The sequence below is a fragment of the Myripristis murdjan genome, chromosome 19 (assembly GCF_902150065.1).
Source record: "Myripristis murdjan chromosome 19, fMyrMur1.1, whole genome shotgun sequence".
In the NCBI taxonomy this organism is placed as follows: Eukaryota; Metazoa; Chordata; class Actinopteri; order Holocentriformes; family Holocentridae; genus Myripristis; species Myripristis murdjan.
In genome coordinates, this window is record NC_043998.1 from 1,369,599 (window position 1) to 1,395,000 (window position 25,402).

Here is a 25,402-nt window from a genome sequence, read left to right on the forward strand (position 1 = left end):
TGTGAGCTAAATTGGGGTTAGGGTTAGGTTTACATTAGTGAGGACGGTCCGGTCACCAGTCACGACCGTTTCAATAATAAACTTTAGCAAGGTGACCGTCTCTGATTAAAACTGTGCAGAACACACCACGACACCGCGTTAGCAAGTCGTGTTGTTACAATTGGCCTTATAGTTCAATGTTTCTTGCATTATCCAATGTATTACATAGTTCAGGGCAGCTTGGCTGCTAAGCAGAGGATAGACACAGCAGGAGCCAGATGTACTTTCTCTATCTTGTTAAGGCCCATTCATACCCTTTTTTCGTCCGTCCGTCCGTCTGTCCGTCCGTCCGTCCTCTACGTGTATACACTTCATACCTCCGTATGTCTTTTGTGTTGGCGTGCGCGTTAGCACAACACTTCCTCTAGATGGCAGTGCCGAGCGCCAATAAAACGGCATTAATAAAACATGGCGACTGTGGAAGAAGTTCTTTTATTGTATTTGCCCCGCAAACGTAAAAAAAAAAAAAAACAACAACACACATTTCGGTGGAACGTGAGGCCACTAAAACCTCAGCTGCCCCTTCAATGGGGAGTTTTGGTGTTTGGTGCTGCCAATGCGGGAAATGGATGATGAGCGGCATTTCCAGTATTTCAGGATGTCCGCCCCAACTTTCGACAAGTTAAAAAAAACAAACAAAACAAACAAACAAACAAACAAAAAAAACTTTTGACAAGTTGCAACACCACGCTCCATTTTTAAATGCCTTTGCAGATCTTCTTCGTGACTCTGGTGATTTGATGACAATCTGGACTATAAACTCAATACTGCCCCCACGAATTCTGTCGGTTTTGCTCCGTTTCGTCCGTAATCGTAAGCTCCCCGCTTCGTGTAAAATGACGGACGAAATGATCGGACAGGACGGATGAAATGCTCCGTCCGTCTCCGTTTCCGTCTTTTACGTAGGGTATGAATGGTCCTTTAGTTAGGTCTGTTGCATTAGATACACGCCCAGTCAACATCCACACACATAGCATCACACATTCCGTGAACAAGGCATGGACAGTGGTTGGCCTGTCCATGTCCGGGTAACTGGCCAATTATTCTCAGTTGCGTTTAAGTCCAACCTATGTACGGGGCAGGCCCAAGTCCAAGAACATAATACACATACACATGTGTATTATTTCCTGATATCGGGGCTCATTCTGACTGAGATGCTGCGGGAGCTGTGTCACACTGAGACCAGCGCTGCCTTGCTTTATATGTGACCATAATAAATATTGCATCAGAAAATCGAAGACTGACTCCGGTCTGTTCTTGGGCTTTCAACAAAAGAATCGGGAGCTAACAGTGTAACTTAGTTCCTTTGCCTGGCTCTAAACAAAGTACGGTATCTTCAGATAACACGAAAAGCATCCGGTTAGATCTTTTGTCGACAATAAGCAAAAAAGAAGAACAAAACCCATTTAATCTTACCTTATTGAACTTTTCTGTCCACACATCGAAATTCCTGGGCAAGTTCGTCGATGGCGCTCAGTCCAAACAAGTTTAAAATGGTTTCTACAAAATGCTCCCATAATGCACCACTGGGGGGGCGCAAGTAGCTCATGGGTATTGTAGTGTTTGGTGTTTTGAAATACTGACTGGAAAAGAGTAAAAATAACAAGGTTTATTTTTGTAGTGACTGTGAAATTAAGAAGATTGGCTTGCATTACATACATTATTATTGTTGAAAAAAAAAACATTTTCTCATGTGTCTAACAAACACAAAGTGATTCACAAGTAGATATAATTGTGTAAAGACACAAACTTGAATTTTTAGTGTTAATATCACAAATTCGATTTAGTAAAATTTACTTTCACTCAGATTTGTTTTTTTTTTCAGTGTTTTATTGTTGCATTATTACCAATAAATTATTGATTTTTTTCTTGTGTGTTTATTTTATGGGCTATATGTAGGGTAACCGTTTTATAAAAGCAATAAGCCCCTTGAAGCCGTGAGTTACAGTGATTTTACAACGGCGATTTTACATTTTAGAACGCCCCTCAGCCGTTGTAAAATCACTGTAACCCACGGCTTTTCGGGGCTTACTGCTTAAATAGTATAACAAATATAAAAAATTTGCCATGAAAAATAGAAAACACATGACTACTGCAGTTAATGCAGTACAACTTCTATTTAAACACTAACTTTTAACTTCGTTCGTTTTTCTTCTTGTTTTGTTTGCATTGTTGCTTTTTTAATTTGCAATGCAGCATTGTTTTTTATTTGCAGTGTTTTTTTTTTATTTGCAGTGTTGGCGGTTCTCGGCCACCGTATTAACGACTTGCTGGTACAGCCTGATAATAAGGATTTACAGTAGTCTAACCTAGAGGTAACGAAGGCGTGGATTAATTTTTCTGCATCACTCTGAAACAGGATATGCCGGACTCTTGAGATATTACGCAAGTGAAAAAAGGTGGTTTTAGAGATCCATTTAATGTGGGAGTTAAAGGACAAATCCTCATCAAAAATAACTCTGAGGTTCCTTACCGTGGAACTGGAGGCCAAGATAATGCCGTCCAGGGTAGCCATATCATTAGAAAATGATTCCCTAAGGTATTTAGAGCCGAACATTTTTTTGAGAAGCAGTTTAATTACAGCTACTTTAAAGGACTGTGGCATGTAACCTGTTGATAGAGCACTGATTCTTGGGAATTTGGATAACACAGGTTTTAATTTTGAAAAAAAAAAGTGCGTTAAATTACAAAATCTGAAGGTATATCATTATAGGCCAAGGTCTTGGCTGTTCAGCAATGTACCGGTGCAACCTCCTCATTTTGCATTTTTTTTTCATAAAATAGGTTTTTCCAGTTATTAGGTTACTTTGTTTTTGTCAACACCGTCACTGTAATGTTTTTTTTTTTATTTGAAAAACATATTTTTGTATTAAAGATACTATTACTTTAATAACTCAACAGCACCAAAGAAACATATTGTAAGCATATTCATTTAAAACCAATATAACTGCCTCTGACGGTGGTGACACTAATCTGACGGTGGTGACAGTGGCCTCATTAAAACATACATTTCCAAAATTTATACCACTCAAGTCAATGGCTTCTTGCTTAACAACTTTATTTAACTATTTGGTACAAAAAATAAGAATCCTGAGCTCTGTTATAAGCATTTTTCAGACTTCAGTCATCACCGTCACACAGAAAACCTGACGGTGGTGACGTCTGACGGTGGTGACAAAAACCTACTCTTTCACATGATAAGCATGAGTTGTTCACATTAGCCAGCTTGTTTTCACCCTGTTGCTACCTGCATCAGACCTCTTCTTAAAAAGTATAAATTTATTCCATAATCTAATTTAATATTTTTTATACAGAAGTGACAGTGTTGACAATTTATGGTTGTGACAGTATCAGTGTCCAAAAATATGAAGAGATTTAAGAGAAAATAGCAAACTTCCAGGAGTCTGACTGGTCTTGAAGCATGCAGTAGAGCTGAAGGTTTGAAAAGGGCTCCTCAGGAATGTAATTGACCTTGTAGTTTTTTTATTATTATTTTTTAAATAAATATCTGACGGTGGTGACGAATATCTGGGACACATTTTGAGCAACCACAAAATAATAGTAAATATTGTTCAAAACCCATCGTTTGTAGTTTTTAATACATATTATGATGTACTCTTTCATGTGGTAAAGATATTATTCAATGAAATTATTACTTTTTGTTGTTTTAATCAAGTTGAAATGATTATCTCCTATCCGAGGACAACTGGTTTTGTAGGCCATGGGCCAACATATAATCATTAAATTAATACAAATTAAAAATAAACCTATAAAAGAACCTTACAAATGTGCAAAGGACCCCATGATTATGCCCTTGATTCTTTTTATTCATTAAAATGTTGTAAATTTCCAGCAGAAATAGCATTTTTCTTAGTGGGACGTGATTTATCCAAATTCTCAAGAATCAATGAGAGACATATTGATCATATCTAGCAAAGAGGTGCTAACTAAAGGTAATACTTCTTTAAGCAGCCTGGTTGGGATAGGGCCTAGGAGACAGGTAGCTGAATTAGAGGAGATAAATGAAGTTAGTTCTGAGAGATTAATCTTAAGGATTCCATCTTTGGATTTTATCTCTTGTGGGATCTTGCATAGATCTAGAGCAGGGGTCTCAAAATCGTGCCATGGAGGGCCAAGATGCTGCAGGTTTTCATTCCAACCAACAACTCCACCAGGTGATTTCACTGATTAGTCCCGCCTCTCTGTTTGGAGGTTGGGTGATCAGTGAAATCACCTGGAGGAGTTGTTGGTTGGAATGAAAACCTGCGGCCTCTTGGCCCTCCATGGCACGAGTTTGAGACCCCTGATCTAGAGCATCAAATTGAGAAGGGATAGTGGTTCTAAAGTCTGATGGATATTGTTTCAGCAAGTGGCCAAGACACAGTAGAACCAACATATACACTCACAAAAAGTTAGGGATATTTGGCTTTTGGGTGAAATTTATGGAAAATGGAAAATGTTCACGCTACAGTGATATTATATCATGAAAGTAGGGCATTTAAGTAGAAGCATACACTGGTGATTTCCTCATCTCAAACAATTTCTTGAAACAAAAGCCAACAACAGTGGTGGATATACCACAACAAAAAATGTCAGTGTCAATAACTTGTCATGTGCCCTTGAGCATCAATTACAGCTTGACAGCGACGTCTCATGCTGTTCACAAGTCGACTTATTGTCTGCTGAGGCATGGCATCCCACTCTTCTTGAAGGGCGGCCCTCAGGACATTGAGGTTCTGTGGTACAGAGCTCCGAGCCTCTACACGGCGACTCAGCTGATCCCATAGGTTTTCTATGGGATTCAGGTCTGAGAAAGTGCAGGCCACTCCATTTGAGGTACCCCAGTCTCCAGCAGCCATTCCCTAATGATACGACCTCGATGAGCTGCAGCATCAAACACCTGATGTAAATTTTGCTGTTAAACTCGTTGTTAGAGAACAGCAACTTGTGCAAAAAGTACTGAAACATTGAACAGTTGGACATGTGCATTCAAAAGTTTACAGAAGGTCACATTAAGTTCACCTGTAAAGGTTATAATGCATTTTAGGTTCATCCTGAAATTTCACCCGAAAGCCGAATATCCCTAACTTTTTGTGAGTAGTGTATAATGACTCACATTATTGGTCTGGCATTGCCCCCAGCAATCCAAATTAATAGTTCTATGTTGTTCTAACAAAATTCCCTCTAAAAACGGGAACTTGTAGTTTTCTACTGTATTTAACAGACCATATCCTACTCTTCCTATCACAACCCTATCATTTTCCCTGCCCCATTTCTCTTTAATATAGTGTCTCTTCTGATTTTATATTTCAGAAACAGTTGTATATCCTGGATATAATTTTAGTATTGGATTCAGAGTTATAGGTGGATATAGAAATTTTCCATTATTCCATCTTCTAGCTTTGCCAAATTAATATCTTTCATGATTGTTCTCAAGTATGATTGTTTGGATGAACCTGTGGAAGTCCTGCTGTTCAGGATTATATTCTTCCTTCACAGTCTGAAAACTTTGTAGGACTCCATTATGTACCAGAGTACAGTGTGCTGTAACACCTTTCATATGAGAGGCCTCAGCTGGGCTGCATTATACTCATTTTAACTGATTCAACTATTGAACCTAAATTTAGGGTTGGAATAAGATTCCATCTTCTCACATCTGCTTTAGTGATACAATTTGGAGCCTTTCACCCTTAATGAGTATGTCAGCTGATGATCCTCCTACTTTATATAATTAGCCTCGTTAATGTTTCATAACTGCCTGGAGCAGGTGAATACTCAAAAACAGCTATACTAAGTGATTTCTTGGATGGACACTCACAAAGCTTCTGTTGGATTACTTGGATTATTTTATCTATGACCTCAAATTTGAAAATGTGGTGAAGCCGCAGACTCAGCTACAAGGTAAGCTGGAATGCACTTCTCTTGTTGTTGTATTGCTGATTGCTGCAACAGAGGCACTCACACGTGATCTGAAATTTGGATATATTTATCTGCACAATGTGCGGTATTCAGAGATGCTTTGATTTAAGCTGAAGCACCAAGGGGGTGAAGTAAGAAGGAGAAAGCAGAAGAGGAGCTTACTGACAGGCTGACAGAAATTTAGAAGGCTACAATCAGGATATAACAACAACCTGGATATAAATTGTATGGTGGAAAGAAGACTATCTACTGTCTGTCTTGCTCATGCCCAGGACAAGATGATCCCCAAAGGCCTCCCCACATTAGCTAATTAGGACTGACTAAAATTACAGATAAATGGTTTACACTGGCCAGTGTTGTTATATTTGGTGAAAAAAGTTGAAATTGTTGGCACTGCAGCTAGAAGCAAGTTATCTATGTAACAGCTGGACTGATGCACAGAATAACAGTATGCGTAACCGTTAAAACGCTGTAATGATCATGCATCAGCATGTCAAGCTCCCCTGAAAGCCTACTTTTAGAAATTTAGGGGGCGCTCTAAAAATCATCCATTTTTGTGTCAGGTTTTTAGTTTTAAATTGTCATTTTTTAAATTACAAATAAAGGTTCCCAAAAGAAATTTTTAAATAGTGTAAAATATGTCAATGTTGTTTATTTGCTTATTACAGTCCAATTTCCGAACATTTGTCTCCATTATAATGAACATAATTTTGTGTCGATTCCTGCTGTGCCCACTGAAGCGTAGCGGCACTGTCACTATTTTTACGTCGCCATTTGGACATTTCTTTGTGGAGTTGGCTAGTTAGCTAATGCCATGTGTGAATGTAAAATCATTAGACTGACTGTATCAAAGGCTTTCTGGAAATCGAAAAAGAATTACGGGATCACCAGAAATTAGTTCTCTATAATTAATCAAATCTAAAACTAATATTTTCAAAAATATGACGTCCAGGTATGAACCCACTTTGAGATTCAGGAATAATATCGTCCAACCTATTTTTTCAGCTGTTGAACCAGAACAGAGTTCCATAAGAGTTTCATAATCATTATTCCCTAATGTAATGCCACGCCAATTGTCAGTGATTAAAGAAACCTTATCTGGTTTTGGAATTAGTGTAATTAATCCCTGTTTCATGGAACGAGGCAATTCTTCTTCATTGATGGCCTCATTGTATAGTGCAAGTTGTAATTTAGAAATTTCAGCCAGGGAAAGCCAGGGAATTTCACATTTTGACAGATTGTTAACCCTGAGGGGAAAGCCTGTCTGGTGCAGTGATCTGTTTTGGTTTTACAGAGCTATATTAAGAAAAAAAAATCTCTCCTGTCTCTCTTCTTGATTCATATTCTGTCTTTTCTCTTTCGTACAACAAGATCATTTTTCAGTCACATGAATGTTACAAAGGAGCTAAATCCTCAAACTTTGCCCCTCTTACCAGCGTTTACTGTAAAGGAAGTTATCTGAGAGTGTGGAAATATTCTGAGGGTTTAGACTGAAAGGAGCTTTAGTTAAATTTTGGCTGAAAATGGGTTTTATATACCACTGGAAAGCTCTCGCTGAACTCCATACGACTGTCAAAGGAACACATTTGTAATCCTGAACAAAATTAAAATCCAAAAGACTCAAGTCTACAAGTTGATGATGTGTATTTCATTGTGTGTTTCATAGAGCAGACACTGTGAGGCTCCAGACTAATTCTGATCTGGGAGAATAAAGTTTATCTTATTGCTTCAGATTCCTACCCTTCATTACATTTGGTGCAAAATCATGAAACTGTACTTACAAGTTTTTCATAGAATATGATTAGAATATGATTTGAATCTTAATCTATGTAAAGGTACAAATTGTTATGTATTTGAGGTATGTTATGTTAGTAAAAATACTGCAGCCTGGCAGCAGACGAAATCAAAGAAGTGGCCTATTTGCCTTACTTGATTTCAGCATTTTCATTTTATGAAAAATAATGTTTTCAGTCAATTAGAGCTGACATTTCACAAATAATATTGTACATCTCACCCCCATTTCATTTTTCTGACACCTGATTTTTTTTTTCCATTTCATTGCTAATATTTCACATTTACTTCCATGCAACTTTGCCAAGGACTTTGACTTGTCCTGGAGTAATATTTCATTAAAAGTATTTCTACTGTTACTGGACTAAAGGCATTGAGTTTTTTCCTCCACTGCAACCTCATTCATACCAGCAAAACAAGCAGCACGTTGCCTTTAAAGGGGAATGACACCCTTTTTTTCTGTTATTCCTGAGCCTCAGGACAGCTCAGTCAATGTCTGTCAGTTTGACTCCTTTCTCTGCACAAAATCTATAGAACATAAAAAGTTAGAAATAAGGAAGAAAAGCCATTAAATCTGCAATGTCACTGGGATGTAAAATCACAAGACAATGAATGGGGGTCACTGGCTTGTAACACTAAAATTTAAGTTATATTATGGCACCACTCACACCAAAAACAAACAAAAAAATTATAAATGAATAAAATTGAACAACCGTTTTGGTGCAAGACACACAATAGTCATATCTCAATAGACATTCATTATCAGTGGAGCAGTGCAAGGTTTTCCATCACAAATTCAAGCATTTGCTCTTAAGCTTGTAGCTTATTTGTAGGTGGTGCACATCCACATGTGAACTGCCCAGCTGTATGGAGGAGCATAATGTGATATACATATGGCTATGGGTGTTTTTTTTTTGTTTGTTTTTTTGTTTTTTGTTTTTTTTTAAATGGGTGGTATTCCCCTTTAAGGCGATCCGGGCATCTCTGCAAGCCTGCGGATGACATCATTGATATTGTCAATGGTATAAACTGAGAGGAGGAGGAGGAGGAGGAGGAGGAGACAGAGAGAGAGAGAGAGAGAGAGAGAGAGAGAGAGAGAGAGAGAGAGAGAGAGAGAGAGAGAGAGAGAGAGACCCGAGGCTCTGCTCCGCTTCTCAGCGCTTTTTTCCTCCCAGAAATTTTTTGTCACTGACAATTTTCCAGACAATCTTCTTGCTCGACCAAGCCCGGCTGTGTGTGTGTGAGAGAGAGTATGTTTGTGTGAGTGTGTGTGTGTGCGTGAGGTGTTTTTTTGGACGCGGGGGTGGTGGGAGGGGGTTCGGGTCAGATAATTCAGAGGTGATGAGCCGTCCAGCGTCGCGTCGGTGCGTCGCTGTCCAGGGTCCTGAGTGAGAGCCAGCGGGCCACACCGGAGGCCTGACATAACCTGGTGAGGAGGAGGAGGAGGAGGTGGGGGTGGAGGGGGGTGGGGGACTGGGTGTCTGGAGGGTGGGGGGTCGTTCGGGGTAGACAAGGAGACAAATAGTCAAATAGAGTCGGGTTGGAGGGGGAGGAAAGAGAGAGGAGAGGTCCTGCATGGAGGGCGCGGTTGTGGGAGCGAATGGCAGTGGTAATTGACGGACACGGAGGGGTACAACCGCGCGTGTTGGGGGGGATTTTTTGACGGGGTGCAGCTGCATAGAGAAAAAAAAATCTAGTTGAAAATGTCAGCTTTTACCCCCCTCCTTTTTTGCAGCTTGGAAGCAGTATAGTAGTGTGGCAGATTTATTCGGAAAACAGTGTGAGCTCTCTGCACGGTCGGGAGGGATGAGCAGCGTGAGGAAACCTGCGGTGATGCGTTTGGTGTTTGTAGCAAAGGCTCGTTCACCTTATTTTCTGTGCACGGTGCATAGCTTGTGTGTGTGTGTGTGTGTGTGTGTGTGTGTGTGTGTGTGTGTGTGTGTGTGTGTGTGTGTGTGTGTGTGTGTGTGTGGTTGGGGTGTATGTAGGTCCACGACTAAAATAAATCAACTTACTCAGCGCTAAGTAGGCCTAGTGCAATGTCAAATTAACAACCAGTTTTGTGCAAAAGCTCGGACCTCTTCTCTACTTTTAAATTTCCACGGGTGTTCAGATTGAGATGGATTTAGCCTTCCTTGACGAGAAGAAGCATGACTCACTCTAATTTTATCAGGGGACAAATTGGGAGTTTATGTAAATCATTTGTGCACAGACCCCATTCCTTTGAAGTGGGTTGGAAGAGTGATGGGAGATGCATCTCTGCATAAATGCTCTGCAGCCGTCATGTGTTTTCCCTCACCTTTACCTTTCCCCTCATCTGCTTCATAAACACTCCATTGGCCTACATTGTTATCCTCTGATTTACTGTTGACACTTCTTATGGTGTAAAGGGGCCTAAGTCAATAAAATATCTGAGATAGGAGCATGTGGATGTGTACTTCTAGTCCTGCATGGATAAATGTTAATGTATGGCTTACTTAACTCAGTGATATTAGAAAGCAAATCACTTTATCCAGCAAAACAACAGTGTATTTTTCTTTCTAGACACACTGGATGACATCTCACTAAGTTCAGGCTACACCACAGCCCTGCTTCTGTTTCTGTTTCTGTTTCAGTTCAATACTCTTGCTGATTTCATTCTTTCTCATCTCTCCTGTCGATTTTGTTTTGTTTTTTCCTACTAGGTTTTTTTTTTTTTTTTTTTAAATTACAATACAGCAGCTCAAGGGCTTGGAGCTTTGAGTTTGAACTATGCAGCTTTGCACCAGTGTCCTTCTACACTATTGATTGCTACAGTGATTGATGACAGCTTGTGTGTGTGTGTGTGTGTGTGTGTGTGTGTGTGTGTGTGTGTGTGTGTGTGTGTGTGTGTGTGTGTGTGTGTATGTGTGTGTTTCACCCCTCAGTGAGTTGAGAAGCCCAGGAGCCATGGAGTTAAGAGTGGGAAACAAGTACCGGCTTGGGAGGAAGATAGGGAGCGGATCATTTGGAGACATTTACCTCGGTGAGGATTTTTAGCTTATTTTAGCATGGTGAAGCTCTCTCTCTTACATTCATCTGCATTTGGTATGGCAGATGTGTTGTGTTGGAAGTGACTGATATCTCTCTCGTCTGTCACGTTGCTGCCATCAGGTGCTAACATCGCCACAGGAGAGGAAGTGGCCATCAAGTTGGAATGTGTGAAGACCAAACACCCACAGCTCCACATCGAGAGCAAGTTCTACAAGATGATGCAGGGCGGAGGTGAGCGGGGCACCCAGGGGCATTTAGGGGGGCAATGAAGGGTCATTTTAGGGCACCGAGGGGCATTTCTGGGTGATATTATGCAATAAATATATAAACATATCCTGGCTCACATTAGAAAAATAAAAGGTCTTATTATAATTGGTGGTTTGTTTTGATACCTGCAACATGTTCCAGCCACTATTTAACTATTAAAGCATTTTTGTTTTTCTAAAGCAAAAAGATCTGAAGTTTTTCTGTAGCATTTGCTTTTGTGTCTGATTTTTGCCACAAAGTCCCAATGACTTCACGTGGCTGAAGCTGGTCAGCGTTCATTTGTTTCCATCTTTATTCAAGAAGGGTATTTATGGTTCTTGAGGGGCATTCAGGGTTGTTTAGGGGTATTGTGGGGGTGTTTCAGGGTGTTGAATAGTATGCAGGATTGGTTAGGGGCACTGAAAGGCTTTGATGGACATTTTGGGACAATTAGGGGCCATTTAGGGACAATGAAAGTTATTGTGGGGCATTTAAAGGCAATAAGACCTGTTTGGGGGCATTGAGGGGCATTTAGGTTTTTCAAGGGATGTGAATGATTATCTAGTACACCAAGGGACTTTGCATGGCACAGAGGTGCAGTCGGGGCTGTTTAGGGGTGTTTAGGTACTGGATTTTATTAATGGAAATAACATTTGATTTAGCAAACAAGCATAGTCAAATTCAGCTGTGAAAACACAGCACATATCAATGAAAAGTTCTAGCTGAATTTTCACTAGCAAGGACCACACCAACAACAAGATACGATTGAACGATTTATTGCGAAGTGAATCGTGAACTTGATTGACAGTCTTGTAGTTCGGCTGCGTGTGGGGAAGCTTCTTAGGGAATCCACCGTAGCTCCCTGGCACAACGAACCCCCCCTCAGGACCCGACGAGGACAGGAGAGGAGAAGGTAGAGAAAACAGGGTGGAGGGAGGGGCGCAGAATACGCGAGTGACAGAGGAGGAGAGGGTTAGGAGAATTTAAGCAATGCCGGAAGAGGCGTGGTTGTGGTGTGGTCCTGCTCCTGAAACTACGCTAATTAGCTTCAATTAAGTTTTTTAACCCATGAACAAGGGGGCAACTTTCCTGAACCCGTATATTCCCCCTCCAGTGGGAATCCCGTCCATTAAGTGGTGTGGAGCGGAGGGCGACTACAACGTCATGGTGATGGAGCTGCTTGGCCCCAGTCTGGAGGATCTGTTCAACTTCTGCTCCCGCAAGTTCAGCCTGAAAACAGTCCTGCTGCTGGCCGACCAGATGGTGAGACGCACCAGCTGCTGGCAAACTGTACTAAAAAGAAACCAAAAAAATAAACAGGGTGTCATCTTCTGAGATCCAGTCAGAGCCAATGAGCTGCTCATGGTTCCTCACAAGAAAGAGAAATTCCTAAATTGCTTTTTGAAGAACCTTTTTTTTAGAGTTACAAAGAAGCATCACCAAGATTCATGAAATCTTTATGAAGGAGCTCATCAAGGCACCTTCTCGGGTTCCTCTATGTTTGCTGATAGAAAGACCAGTAAAGGTTTCTCAAAGCAAACTGATATGACCCAAAAGATTACTGATATTTATTTTGCATGCAATATGGTGATTATCAAAGCATTCAAATGAGTCAAAGCATTCAAATTTTATTCTCACTGAACATAAAGAATAATAGTTGTAGATTATAGAAAGATACACATTAAAAGGTGCAATCATGCAATCAAAATGCTGATAATTCAAGCAGAAAGCCATGTTGCTACCAATGATCGTAGCTTAGTTATATTCTGATATCTGAGCCTTTCAGACCCAGTGGTTATGCAACTGATTATTAAGATGATAGCGTGCCCTACATAACCACACGCACTTGACTTCCATCCTCACGTGAAGTCAGATTTGTCTATAAAGCTTTATTATCACACCTCTTTCACAAAGGAAACCCAGTACAAAACAAAGACCGAAAAAACAAACAAACAAACAGAAAATGCTGCATCATTCTTTCTATGAAACCTCATTCAAAACTTTAACGGGACATTTGAAATGACTGTGGCTGTCTGAACTCGGAGCGAATACGACGGGCTAAAGTCAGATACTGTCGGGTCGGGAAGTTATACTGTTTTCAATAAAGGATGGGGCTATTTTTAGACTGAAACTAAATGGATCATTTGAAATTGGAGAACAATTCCCATCTAAACCTCTGGGCCTTGTTTCCTGTATCTAGACAAAGCTTAATCTCCCTTCATTATCTTCGACTATTCAGCTTTCCCATAAAAATAATTTCTAATCTGGGACACAGGAGCTCCACAAGACGGCCTAATCCTCATCTGAGCCGGCCGGCCTGTGGAGTTTTTTATAAGTCTCTTTAATCCCTCATATGTCATTCTTCAGTCTACACTGGCACATTTGTTCTTTTTGTCCCATTTTCTCTCCGCCACTTTGACCTCTTTCCCTAATCTTCTCTCTCTTCTCTCTCTTTTTCTCTGTCTGTATTATCATTCCCTTCTCCTCTCTTTTCTCCTCCATCATTACTTTATCAAGTATTGGCGTTTTCTGGTGTTCAAATCTCACTCTCCAACCCATTTGGATCAAAAACTCCCCAACTCAATGGAGTTTTGAGTCACTCCAAATGTGGCATCAGAGGTTGTTAAAAGTTAGCCTTTTTTCCAACAAAGAATAAATGTTTTCTGTGTGCTCAGGCCGATTTATTAATATGAATGATCAGTTTTTATTCGTAATTTATGCAAATGAGCAAAATGTGATGTTTGTTTTTATTCGCATAAATCACAGTTTATTCCTACTTGGATGTCCTGCATCAGATTTAAAGCTGTGCAGAGGACATTGTACCTTTAATTTTCGAAAGGTCAGAGAGTTCTTTAAGGAGCAGCTTACTCAAATTACAAAAAAAAAAAAAAAAAAAAGATATTTTCTCATTTACCCACAGTGTAGTCTGTCCATGCAGACAGTTTTTGATGATATGCTTTGATATTGTTGTGATAAGGTTTTTCAGTACCTTACAATAAAATACAATGCAAAGGGGCTGGATGGGGATGGGATGTGGAGCTTAAACTGTCAAAAAATTACATGGAAAGAATTGAACAAGTCTATCCAAAAACAGCGACATGGATACTGGATGGATACTGTAACCATCCACTTCAAGTTTGCATTCATTTTGGGTCAGACAGATACAGTTTGCTGATGTTCTGGCCAAAACACACACTATCTGGAAAAATAAATGGTGGGAAGATATCTTTTTTTTTTGGATGTGCATTCTGGGTGAATTGTTGAAAAGCTGCGTCCTTCCTCTTCACCACAGATCAGCAGGATCGAGTACATCCACTCCAAGAACTTCATCCACCGGGACGTGAAGCCCGATAACTTCCTAATGGGCCTCGGCAAGAAGGGCAACCTGGTGTACATCATCGACTTCGGCCTGGCCAAGAAATACCGCGATGCCCGAACGCACCAGCACATCCCGTACCGTGAGAACAAGAACCTGACCGGCACCGCCCGCTACGCCTCCATCAACACACACCTGGGCATCGGTAACACTGACACACACCCACACATGCAGCACACACACATACCGGTGTGTTTTAGGAAAGTCTGTGTCAGTGTGTGTGTGTGTGTGTGTGTTTACTTATTTGTGTCTTTACACCAGAAAGTCAATAAATACACTTGCACAATATTCATCTTCCTTTCCTTTGCTTTCCTTTCCTTTCCTTTTCCCTCCTTTCCTTTCCTTTCCTTTCCTTTCCTTTCCTTTCCTTTCCTTTCCTTTCTTTTCCTTTCCTGTCCTCTCCTTTCCTTTTCTGTCATCTCCTCCCCTTCCCTTTCCTTTCCTTCCTTTCTATCCTACCCTTTTATTATCTCTCTTTTCCTTCTTACTTTCATCATATGTTTCTTGATTCCTTTCCTATCTCCTGCTTCTTTTATTAAAACTGTTCCTTACCCCGTTCCTTACTTCCCTTGTCCTACTTCTCCTCTCTTCTCTTCACCCTTCTTTTTTCCTCTCCATTACCTTTCTCATCATCTCCATCTATCCCTTACCGACACCTTGTCTTCCTCCATATTTCTTTCTTTCCTCCCTCCCTCTAATTTCTTCCTCCTGTCTTATTTTGCATTTCTTCTCCTCCTTCTCTCTCTCCTTCTCTCTCTGCTCTCTCCATCTTCTCTCCTCCACAGAACAGTCCCGGCGGGATGACCTGGAGTCTCTGGGCTACGTCCTCATGTACTTCAACTTGGGCTCTTTGCCCTGGCAGGGCCTCAAGGCCGCCACCAAGAGGCAGAAGTACGAACGCATCAGCGAGAAGAAAATGTCCACCCCGATTGAGGTGCTCTGCAAGGGCTACCCATGTGAGTAGAGACATGCCTGGAACAGATGAAGCTGTACAGATAAGTTTTATTGTGGCTGCAGTGAACAGTAACAGGAAACATGAATCAGAATGGAGCATATGGATAATGCCTTTATAACTAAAACTGTAATTAAACATTACAACAGAAAGGCGGATTCATTTTAGGTGACAATGAGAACAACCCATCAACTTAAATGAATATATATGGATATATGGATGAATATAATTGTACATTTTATGTCTTTGCATGATATTAAAACATTACAACTGGTGTGTAGACACATTTCAAGCTGTAAAATGAAAACAGTCAACTAACCACAGATTGGCCTTTCTAGGTTAAGCTGTAACTATTCTGACACTGTTCACTGAAAAACAAATGTGAAATTTCCAATAACTGGGAAAAATATCCTTATTTTCAGCTTGACCGCAAGACATTTTTAAGTTCACCCAGCAGGGTTTTGACAGGATTTCATAACACCATCAGTAAGACTTTAGTGAAAAGTAAGAAAATACAGGCACCACTGTGTGTCAGCAGGGTGAGTGAAATCAAATAGATGTTAGCGGACTGAAAAATCACCCGTGGATTGCTCCACCATGAGGAGCTCCTGTTGCCGTCTGTAACTCGGCTCCTGCAACACTGCCGTCACATGTTTGCCCCTGAAAGGCCCGATCCTGTTGCTCACCTGTTCTTCTGTTTGAAATCCACCTCCCAGCTGAGTTCTCCACCTACCTGAACTTCTGTCGCTCCCTGCGGTTTGATGACAAACCCGATTACTCGTACCTGCGGCAGCTCTTCAGGAACCTGTTCCACCGGCAGGGCTTCTCCTACGACTACGTCTTCGACTGGAACATGCTCAAATTCGTGAGTGGCTCCGTCGCAGTCCGTTTGTGACCGAAACACCAAAACACTCGTCAGCACAGACATTTATTGTGTCTTAACACGTTTGAAGCAGCACCACAGCCTGTGTCATCAAGTCTTCAAGCACTTCAGCCAGTGATGCTCTTGACTGCTGCGTTACTTCATGTTCCACTAACATATGTATAGGTGCTTACAACTCTGTGTAACAAGATGCAAATATAAGGAACATCGTGTGCTGAAGTGTTTGAAGACACAAGTGCCACTTTAATTAATACTTTTGTGCCGTTACGAAGTAAGAAATCACGGCTGTGTTCACAAGCACCTTGCAAGATGTTTTTTGCATTTGATTCCTGTCGCACTCAACAGTTTGCACAGTGTGATGGTTACAGTTAATTAGCTTTACACAACTACTTTTGCAAAATAACTGTAGCTCAAAGATAATGATGTCAGGTTGTGGTCACAACAAGCAGTTTTGTAGTGCTTTATTTCAACTCTGCAGTGTTTGCCGCAGTAATTTGGATTGTTTGTGCAGGTAGAATGAGACCATTGAAACACCCAATGGCACCAAAAAAAACTGAAATATGCAAGTCCTCTTATGACAGAATAGCGATTTGGTTTTTAGTGATTGTTAGAGGAGAGTGTAAACTAAACCAACTAAAAAATTATCGCAAAACACAAGGTATTATGGGTGTTGAGATCTCGTGTGAATATCAGAGAGGGTAAATTACAGCAAAGAGAGCAAACAAGACCATTATGCTTTGCTAAAATTACAGGGACTGGAGCTGAATTTGTTTTTGTGTCACTGTTTCCAACCTGGCATCATGAAAGGTTACCACAACCCACTTGTGACTGGACAGAGTGCACCTAAACACATCAAATGCAAAAGTAAACCTTTCAAGATAATAAATGTTTCCACTCTGGTTCAGACCAAAGAAAACAAACCATATCTATGTTTTCACCCACCATCTGTGAAGAGATTCTCAGAGTTTTTAGGAAAGGCACACCTTTCATATCAACGCTGTTCCTGTGTGTTTCAGGGGGGCAGCAGGACAACAGAGGATGGAGAGCGGGACAGAAGGGAGGGCAAAGAGGGGGAGGAGCGAGCAGGAGGAGGCCAGAGAGGAGCCGGGGGCCGAGCTTTGCCTCCCGGTCCAAACCCCTCAGCGGCCAACAGAGTTAGGAACGGCCCCGACGCTGCTGCCCCGAACCCGGCCTCCCGCGGGGTCCAGCAGTCAGGTCAGTCCTGCGGGAAAACAGGAAGGAGTTTGGTGCTGAATGTTTCGGGGGGGTGGAGATGACAGAGTAAACATGGGAGCAAGCCAGCCAAGTGCCTGTTGTGCAGAAATCTGCCACATTTTCCCTTAACTGCATCTTTGCAGGTTATGCAAGTGAAATCCACTGCAAAAAAAAAAAAAAAAAAAAAAAAAATCAACCTTTAAAGGCCATATAATCAGTGTTATTCTTATATTCTACATTATATTCTTGTTATTCTTATATTCTATATTATATGTTTCTTTCTAATGCAGTTTCTTTGTTTTCTTTTTTCTTTTTCTGGGAATAATTATATTCAGGTTGAAACAAGGCAAAATAAGGCAGATCAGCCCACTAGATGATAGAATAAGAACAAGATTTGAAGAGTGAATATGAGATGAAATCACTTGTCGAGATTGAGATTTTATGCGGTGTGCTCTCTGGACTTTTGTTGCACAGCGCTCAATTATTCATAAGCAGAATTTTTGCAGTAAACAATTCTGTGACTTTGAAGGTAGTGGAAGTTGGGTAAAAATGATAAGCCTTCACAGAGGTTTGGGTTGCAAATGAAATGTGTGTTGCATTGTGTTGTGTGTGTGTGTGTGTGTGTGTGTGCAGGAAACCGCTCCCCCCAGGCGGCGGCCCGTGCTGAGCGAGAGAGGAAGGTGGCTATGAGGCTCCACCGCGGAGCTCCTGCCAACATCTCCTCCTCGGACCTCACCGCCCGCCTCGACCAATCACGCATCACTGCATCACAGGTACCCATGATGTCGCTCACACTACAAAACAAAACAAAACAAACAAACCCTGTGGTCCAGATTTACTGAGCCTGACCTGTGAGGAACAATTACATCAATAACAAAAACAGTTTTAAATCAAGTTAAGGCCAAAACAAGCCCTCTGAAACAGCTTTGTCCCAGTAAATAGACCGATTCCTAAAACCGTGTGCTTCAGCTTCAACTCTGCATTCACGTCACACGAGAAGAATCAGAAGGAGGGAGATTACATTTCATTGCCACAACTTGAAACTGATATTGCTCATTTATATCATGCAGGGGTGTGTATTGTGTCAGTGTGTGTGCTGCTGATCATTTTAAGACCTTGGACTGTTGACAGCAGCGGATTCCCTGCTCCGTTTTACTGCCTGTTTTGACTCAGCTCAACCATTCATAACACCAAGAGGGAGATATCCGGGCCCGGAAAAAATTCCCACACACAGAAGCCAACCTGTAATTATGAGGGGTGGGTGAAGTACTCCTAATGACCACTAGGAGGCTGAAGCTTTACCCAAATGGCAGTTTGTTTACATAGATAGATACATAGATACATATGCTTTAGATAGACTTTTATCGATCCCAGAGGAAATTTAGGCATCCAGTAGCTCAGGACAATAAATCTGCACAAAGCAGTAAACAACACTCAGTAATTAGAAATTAGATATTAGAAATGCACTATATTTGTATCCTACAGTAAAAATAGCCTGTAATCCTGACAAATTAGCTTGTACAATAGAAAACACAACAATAATAATGTAAAAAAAAAAGTAGCCTGGAGAGGTTGGCCACACTACATAAACAAGGTGCTGTTGATGCAGTCGATGGATAATTGATGCAGTAGATGGACAATAGTGCCATGGTGCAAAACCAGCATGCAGTGACAGCAAATGAAGGAGTTATGAGGTGACTATTTGCGATGAGGTGATTAAACCGTACTAAAACAAAGCGGCTGACAGTGAACGGAGTGATGCGGTGACATCCACGATGGTTATTAAAGTGACTGTTCTGTTCATCAGCAGGTCCACAGTGAAGCGGTTAGTGACTGTAGCAGTAATGAGTGGCTGTCACCCCGACACTGAACACACTCCTCCGCTACATAATGGCTTATGATAAATTTAATCGGCCCAAACTGTCTCCTTCTGGCCTAAAACCCTCTTTTCTTTTATTCTTTCATCTGAGTGGAGACGTCACAATGACAAATTTAACTGCCTGGCTTTATTTATTTATTTCACATATATATATATATATATATATATACAGTACAGGCCAAAAGTTTGGACACACCTTCTCATTCAATGCGTTTTCTTTATTTTCATGACTATTTACATTGTAGATTTTCACTGAAGGAATCAAAACTATGAATGAACACGTGGAGTTATGTACTTAACAAAAAAGGTGAAATAACTGAAAACATGTTTTATATTCTAGTTTCTTCAAAATAGCCACCCTTTGCTCTGATTACTGCTTTGCACACTCTTGGCATTCTCTCGATGAGCTTCAAGAGGTAGTCACCTGAAATGGTTTTCCAACAGTCTTGAAGGAGTTCCCAGAGGTGTTTAGCACTTGTTGGCCCCTTTGCCTTCACTCTGCGGTCCAGCTCACCCCAAACCATCTGGATTGGGTTCAGGTCCGGTGACTGTGGAGGCCAGGTCATCTGCCGCAGCACTCCATCACTCTCCTTCTTGGTCAAATAGCCCTTACACAGCCTGGAGGTGTGTTTGGGCTCATTGTCCTGTTGAAAAATAAATGATGGTCCAACTAAACGCAAACCAGATGGGATGGCATGTCGCTGCAGGATGCTGTGGTAGCCATGCTGGTTCAGTGTGCCTTCAATTTTGAATAATTCCCCAACAGTGCCACCAGCAAAACACCCCCACACCATCACACCTCCTCCTCCATGCTTCACAGTGGGAACCAGGCATGTGGAATCCATCCGTTCACCTTTTCTGCATCTCACAAAGACACGGCGGTTGGAACCAAAGATCTCAAATTTGGACTCGTCAGACCAAAGCACAGATTTCCACTGGTTTAATGTCCATTCCTTGTGTTTCTTGGCCCAAACAAATCTCTTCTGCTTGTTGCCTCTCCTTAGCAGTGGTTTCCTAGCAGCTATTTGACCATGAAGGCCTGACTGGGGCAGTCTCCTCTTAACAGTTGTTCTAGAGATGGGTCTGCTGCTAGAACTCTGTGTGGCATTTATCTGGTCTCTGATCTGAGCTGCTGTTAACTTGCGATTTCTGAGGCTGGTGACTCGGATGAACTTGTCCTCAGAAGCAGAGGTGACTCTTGGTCTTCCTTTCCTGGGTCGGTCCTCATGTGTGCCAGTTTCGTTGTAGCGCTTGATGGTTTTTGTGACTCCACTTGGGGACACATTTAAAGTTTTTGCAATTTTCCGGACTGACTGACCTTCATTTCTTAAAGTAATGATGGCCACTCCTTTTTCTTTAGTTAGCTGATTGGTTCTTGCCATAATATGAATTTTAACAGTTGTCCAATAGGGCTGTCGGCTGTGTCGTAACCTGACTTCTGCACAACACAACTGATGGTCCCAACCCCATTGATAAAGCAAGAAATTCCACTAATTAACCCTGATAAGGCACACCTGTGAAGTGAAAACCATTTCAGGTGACTACCTCTTGAAGCTCATGGAGAGAATGCCAAGAGTGTGCAAAGCAGTAATCAGAGCAAAGGGTGGCTATTTTGAAGAAACTAGAATATAAAACATGTTTTCAGTTATTTCACCTTTTTTTGTTAAGTACATAACTCCACATGTGTTCATTCATAGTTTTGATTCCTTCAGTTAGAATCTACAATGTAAATAGTCATGAAAATAAAGAAAACGCATTGAATGAGAAGGTGTGTCCAAACTTTTGGCCTGTACTGTGTGTGTGTGTGTATATATATATATATATATATATATATATATATAGTTTTGGCTGTCTGGCATACTTTTTTATTCTATCTATTGTTTTTAGTTTTATTTTATTTTATTTCTGTGCTCCTTTAATCTTGCATTGTGAAGCACTTTGTTTGTATGGAAGGTGCTGTGTAACTAGAAATATATTATTATTATTATTATTTTTAAAAAACATATGCTGCAATAATTTGTGTGCTTTGCAAAGGATGAATTGATTTGTGGCCTCATCTATATATATAAAAGTAATGTGTGGACAAAATAATGAGATTTTTTTGTATTTTTGCCTCAGTGTTATTGGCGGCTCTCCACTCACTGCATCAGGCGACAGTATCGCTTTGTGATTTGGTTAATTTGGTGATGAAGTGCACTCTTCCCTGCACAAAGCTGGAGTCATTCTGAGCTTTTGATCCTCTGTGGGTCTTCCTGTTACTCTGACTCATCTGAATTATTTCTTCACCAGCAGAAAAATCTGTGAGAGAGAGAGGGCAGAAAGTCTCGGTGGCCGAAGGGGGGGAATCTATAGAGCGTTGTGTTTTATTGCTTTAGCTGAACGATGCACTCCACATCGCAGAGGATGTAGTGTGTTAAAAATATGAATGTGTGCTGAACTGTCTCTGCACACGTGTGGAAATTACAAGGTGACCTCAGCAGACTGAATTTAAACCACACAACCAGTCCAGTATCGCAGTGTTTTTGGATGGTTTTGGATTTATCTGCCTTATCCTGTCCCACATTCAGGTCAGTGTGCCATTTGAACATCTGGCCAAGTGAGTTTCTTCTGGCTGGCCTGCAGGTCACTGGCAGGTATGGACACGTCTGACACACACACACACACACACACACACACACACACACACACACACACAAACACTGTATGCTTCAAGGTTAATCCACATCACTCTGTTTCTACCTTGATCCTCTGTCTGAAAGTCCACCTGGAAACACCCTAAAAACAGGTTTTTGGTGTCCCAGAGGCTGCAAAACGTGTAACTACGTGTCCTGGTTCAGAGCTGGCCTGGAACCCTCGTCACATGTCCCTCCCTCTCCCTCTCTCACTGACCATTTCCCATCTCTGTCTAGTGTCAATAATCAAATTGATCCACAAAAGAAAAGAAAAAGAAAAATCCTATCAGAAAATAAACCTGCATTTTTTAGGGTTTATTTCATTTTAAACAGATAGATAGATAGATCTATCTGTTTCTTCCTCTATAAAAACCAGGCTGTTCTCATTCAGTATTCGTACAAATTCCTACAAAAAATATTGCACTGTAATTCGTATATTTCCCACGTAATTGTGAGCCAGAAAGTTGTGATCACGTGACCTATGCACTGCAGGCTGGTCTTTCTGTGAAAACAAAATAAATGGCCGACATTCCTTTTATTCTCAGTGGAAAATGCAATATTTTAAGAGAGCTTATGCATTCAAATGCGTTTTGATAACATTTCTAGCGGGAAATGTGCATTTTATTTCCAAAATCTTCGTTCAGTTAATGTATATGATGTTTACTTTGTTAGTTATTACGAAGATTCTTTCAGGTTTCTATCGTTGCTATGGCTGTTGCTATGGACGTTGCTACCACTATCGCTGATGTAGCTTCCGCTCGGAAGTATTTTCCTCACTGTCACCGTGGAAATCTGGGGAGGTAGGCGGGGGTTCGTAGGAATATGCACGAAAATTTGTGCATAACTTTTCGTATGATATCATCAACAGCAACACAGCATAAAAAACTATATGGTTATGCTTAATTTCTTATTTCTGTATTTATTGTTGTTATAGTTTATAGGATTAATGCACATATTGAGACTGAGAATGCACATGATGCACATACTTTTTAAAATTTGTAAGGTACATATTTTCATATTTTGGTTTTCTCTTATTTTCTTATAATTTAATTCTTCTCTTAAGAATTTGAGCAACTGCAACTGACCCAATTTCCTTGCGGGCATCAGTAAAGTATTCCTGATTCTGATTCTGATTACAAACAGATGATATGCAAAGGTGGATTTTTCCTTAAACCTCTCAGCTCTGCCAGTCCCATCAGTGTTTTTTTTTTTTTTTTTTTTTTTTTAAATCACAGATGCAAGCTACTTTGTCCAAACCCACAGAAATTTACTTTAAATTCTTGTGGCGATCGCAAAGTTTGCAAAGAACCCAAACATGTGCAGCTGAATTCCAGGAAAACTTGTATAAAATGATGCACAAGACATTAAGATCTTTTCTGTTTGATGTGATGCTGCAGCCATAAAACAACGGCATCATGGGTTTGAATATTTCACTGATACAGAATATGTTGTGATATTGTCATATAATATAAAACCCATCAAACTATGAAGCTACTTAAGGGGAAATTTAAAGGAAAGCGATACAGGCACACAGTTATGTAAGCCACTAAATGACATTTCCGTTTTGTTTTCATGCTCTGTTGAGCCAGGAACTTGGAGGGAATTTGGGGAAGTGACATTTCTCTCTCTTGTCTTGTCGTTTTGCGGTTTAGCAGCAGCTGCAGGGTATCAAATACCCCCTCACGTACTTTTCAAACAGTTGGACGAAAACATGAGTGAATGGAGGGAGGAGAGATGAAGAATCGGGAGGAGGAGGAGCAAGCGTTGCAGGCCCTTTGGAGGGGACGGAGGCGTCGGTGTGTCTGTCAGTGTGCTAATGTGAACACTGGTGTCCGGACGGAGCCCACGGAGAGAGAGAGAGAGAGAGAGAGTGCTGAAATGGAAACCAGTGGGAGAAACTCTGGCTGAAACTGGCTGATTGTGCTTTTTTTGGGGGGCGTGGCTGGAGGAGGGCGGGGTCAAAACAAAAACAACAATAACAACGACAACAACAACAGGCCCCGCCCCTTCTTCACTTATTTCCACCTGCCCATCCACTCAGAGGCTCGACTTGCAAATAAAAAAAAACAAAAAACAAAAAAAAAACAAGCACATCGACGTGCACAAAACAGACTGACTTCAGTTGTTCTGTCACTGGTTTACGTCGGGATACAACGTGTTCTACTATGTTAACAAAAGAGAAAAAAAAACATGAAAATAAAAAATTCAACTTATGAATATGCTAACGTTTGAGAGCTACATCCGCTGCTTATGGTGTCCTTGATTATTAAATATGTAAACCACTATGGACTGTCGCACTGATGTGAACACGAGGTTAAAATAAAAGAAATAAAGAAAAAGAAAAAAACATATTCAGGCCTAAAAGATGAGACAGAAACAGGAGGAGGGATTGTCGAAATGCTGGAAATTGACTGAATGTGCTCAACGCGGGGAGACGAGGCTGCATTTTGTCAATACGCGTCGTTGTCCGTCAATGTCTTATTGTCCTAAATGTTAGTTTGCCTTCACATTTGTTTTAGCAGAGGGAGGAGCGAAGGCGGGGGGAAAAGAGGCGAGAAAACGACTCAAATCGCTATGAAAAATAAGAGCGGGTAGTCCCTGATGTAATAATGACCTTTCAAGTTAAAAGTCCCTCTCTGCTTGTGAGCCTCGGCTCTGGGTGCTGTCTTAAAACTGAGACATTAACCGACATTTTTCCCCGCGAGGCTGTTATTTCACTGCAGCACTCACTGCAAAACATTTTAGTGGAGGTTTAGGGTGAGGAGGAGGAGGAGGAGGAGGAGGAAGGCCGTTGGTGATTTTAAAGGTCAGTTTACACCACAGAGAGAGAGAGGAGGTGTGTATGATATATTACTAAAGCCTTAGTCAAACTTGTTATTCCAGGTATTAAAGAGATATTTAAGATGGAGATGAGCAAAGTCTGGGTTTTGTATATTTGTTGTTTAGCTTTTTGCTTTCTTTCTTTTTTATTATTATTATTTTTTATGACATGTAACATGCATAAATACCTTTTTGTGTCAAGCCAAAATGTGACCGACTGGTTGAAGATGTCAGCGCGGCTGCAGAGACATTTACCGTTTACCTCTTGAGGGCTTAGGGGGAGGGAGGGGCGGGGGGAAGGTTTAAAGGAGAAGTGGGGGTGCTCCGGTTTTCCAAAAGGCCAAAGGTCAAAGCTGCAGCAGGCCCGGGTCAAAGCCAAGCGGAAACGTCCCTGGCGGCTTTAAGAGTCTGCTGGATCCAGGTGTTTTGGTTTGCACCTTGGCAGGCAATGACAGAGAGGCGCCGTGTGACATCCGGCAGGGCACTTTGACCCCAGCATGTTTCAGCATGGAGTTCAGACGGGAAGGGAAGGGAAAGGGGCCGGCTGTGGATCAACTGATGTCTTGTACATTTCTTTACCATGCTTAAACTTTATTAC

General features: G+C 41.1%; 1 protein-coding gene across 2 annotated transcripts; it reads left to right on the forward strand.

The window, feature by feature from the left end:
- Positions 1–9,096: 9,096 nt before the first annotated feature.
- On the forward strand, positions 9,097–24,166 carry csnk1e (casein kinase 1, epsilon). Of its 2 annotated transcripts, none has more exons than XM_030078561.1 (11): positions 9,097–9,178; positions 10,656–10,753; positions 10,882–10,992; positions 12,122–12,270; positions 14,300–14,528; positions 15,169–15,339; positions 16,052–16,200; positions 17,235–17,433; positions 18,067–18,206; positions 21,880–21,945; positions 23,637–24,166. In XM_030078561.1, the coding sequence occupies exons 2-10, from the start codon at positions 10,678–10,680 to the stop codon at positions 21,910–21,912; spliced, it is 1,257 nt and encodes a 418-aa protein (XP_029934421.1). In that variant the 5' UTR covers positions 9,097–9,178; positions 10,656–10,677; the 3' UTR covers positions 21,913–21,945; positions 23,637–24,166. The 2 variants fall into 2 exon arrangements, with proteins under 2 accessions (XP_029934421.1, XP_029934422.1); XM_030078562.1 differs by having other exon boundaries at positions 23,640–24,166.
- Positions 24,167–25,402: the final 1,236 nt, after the last annotated feature.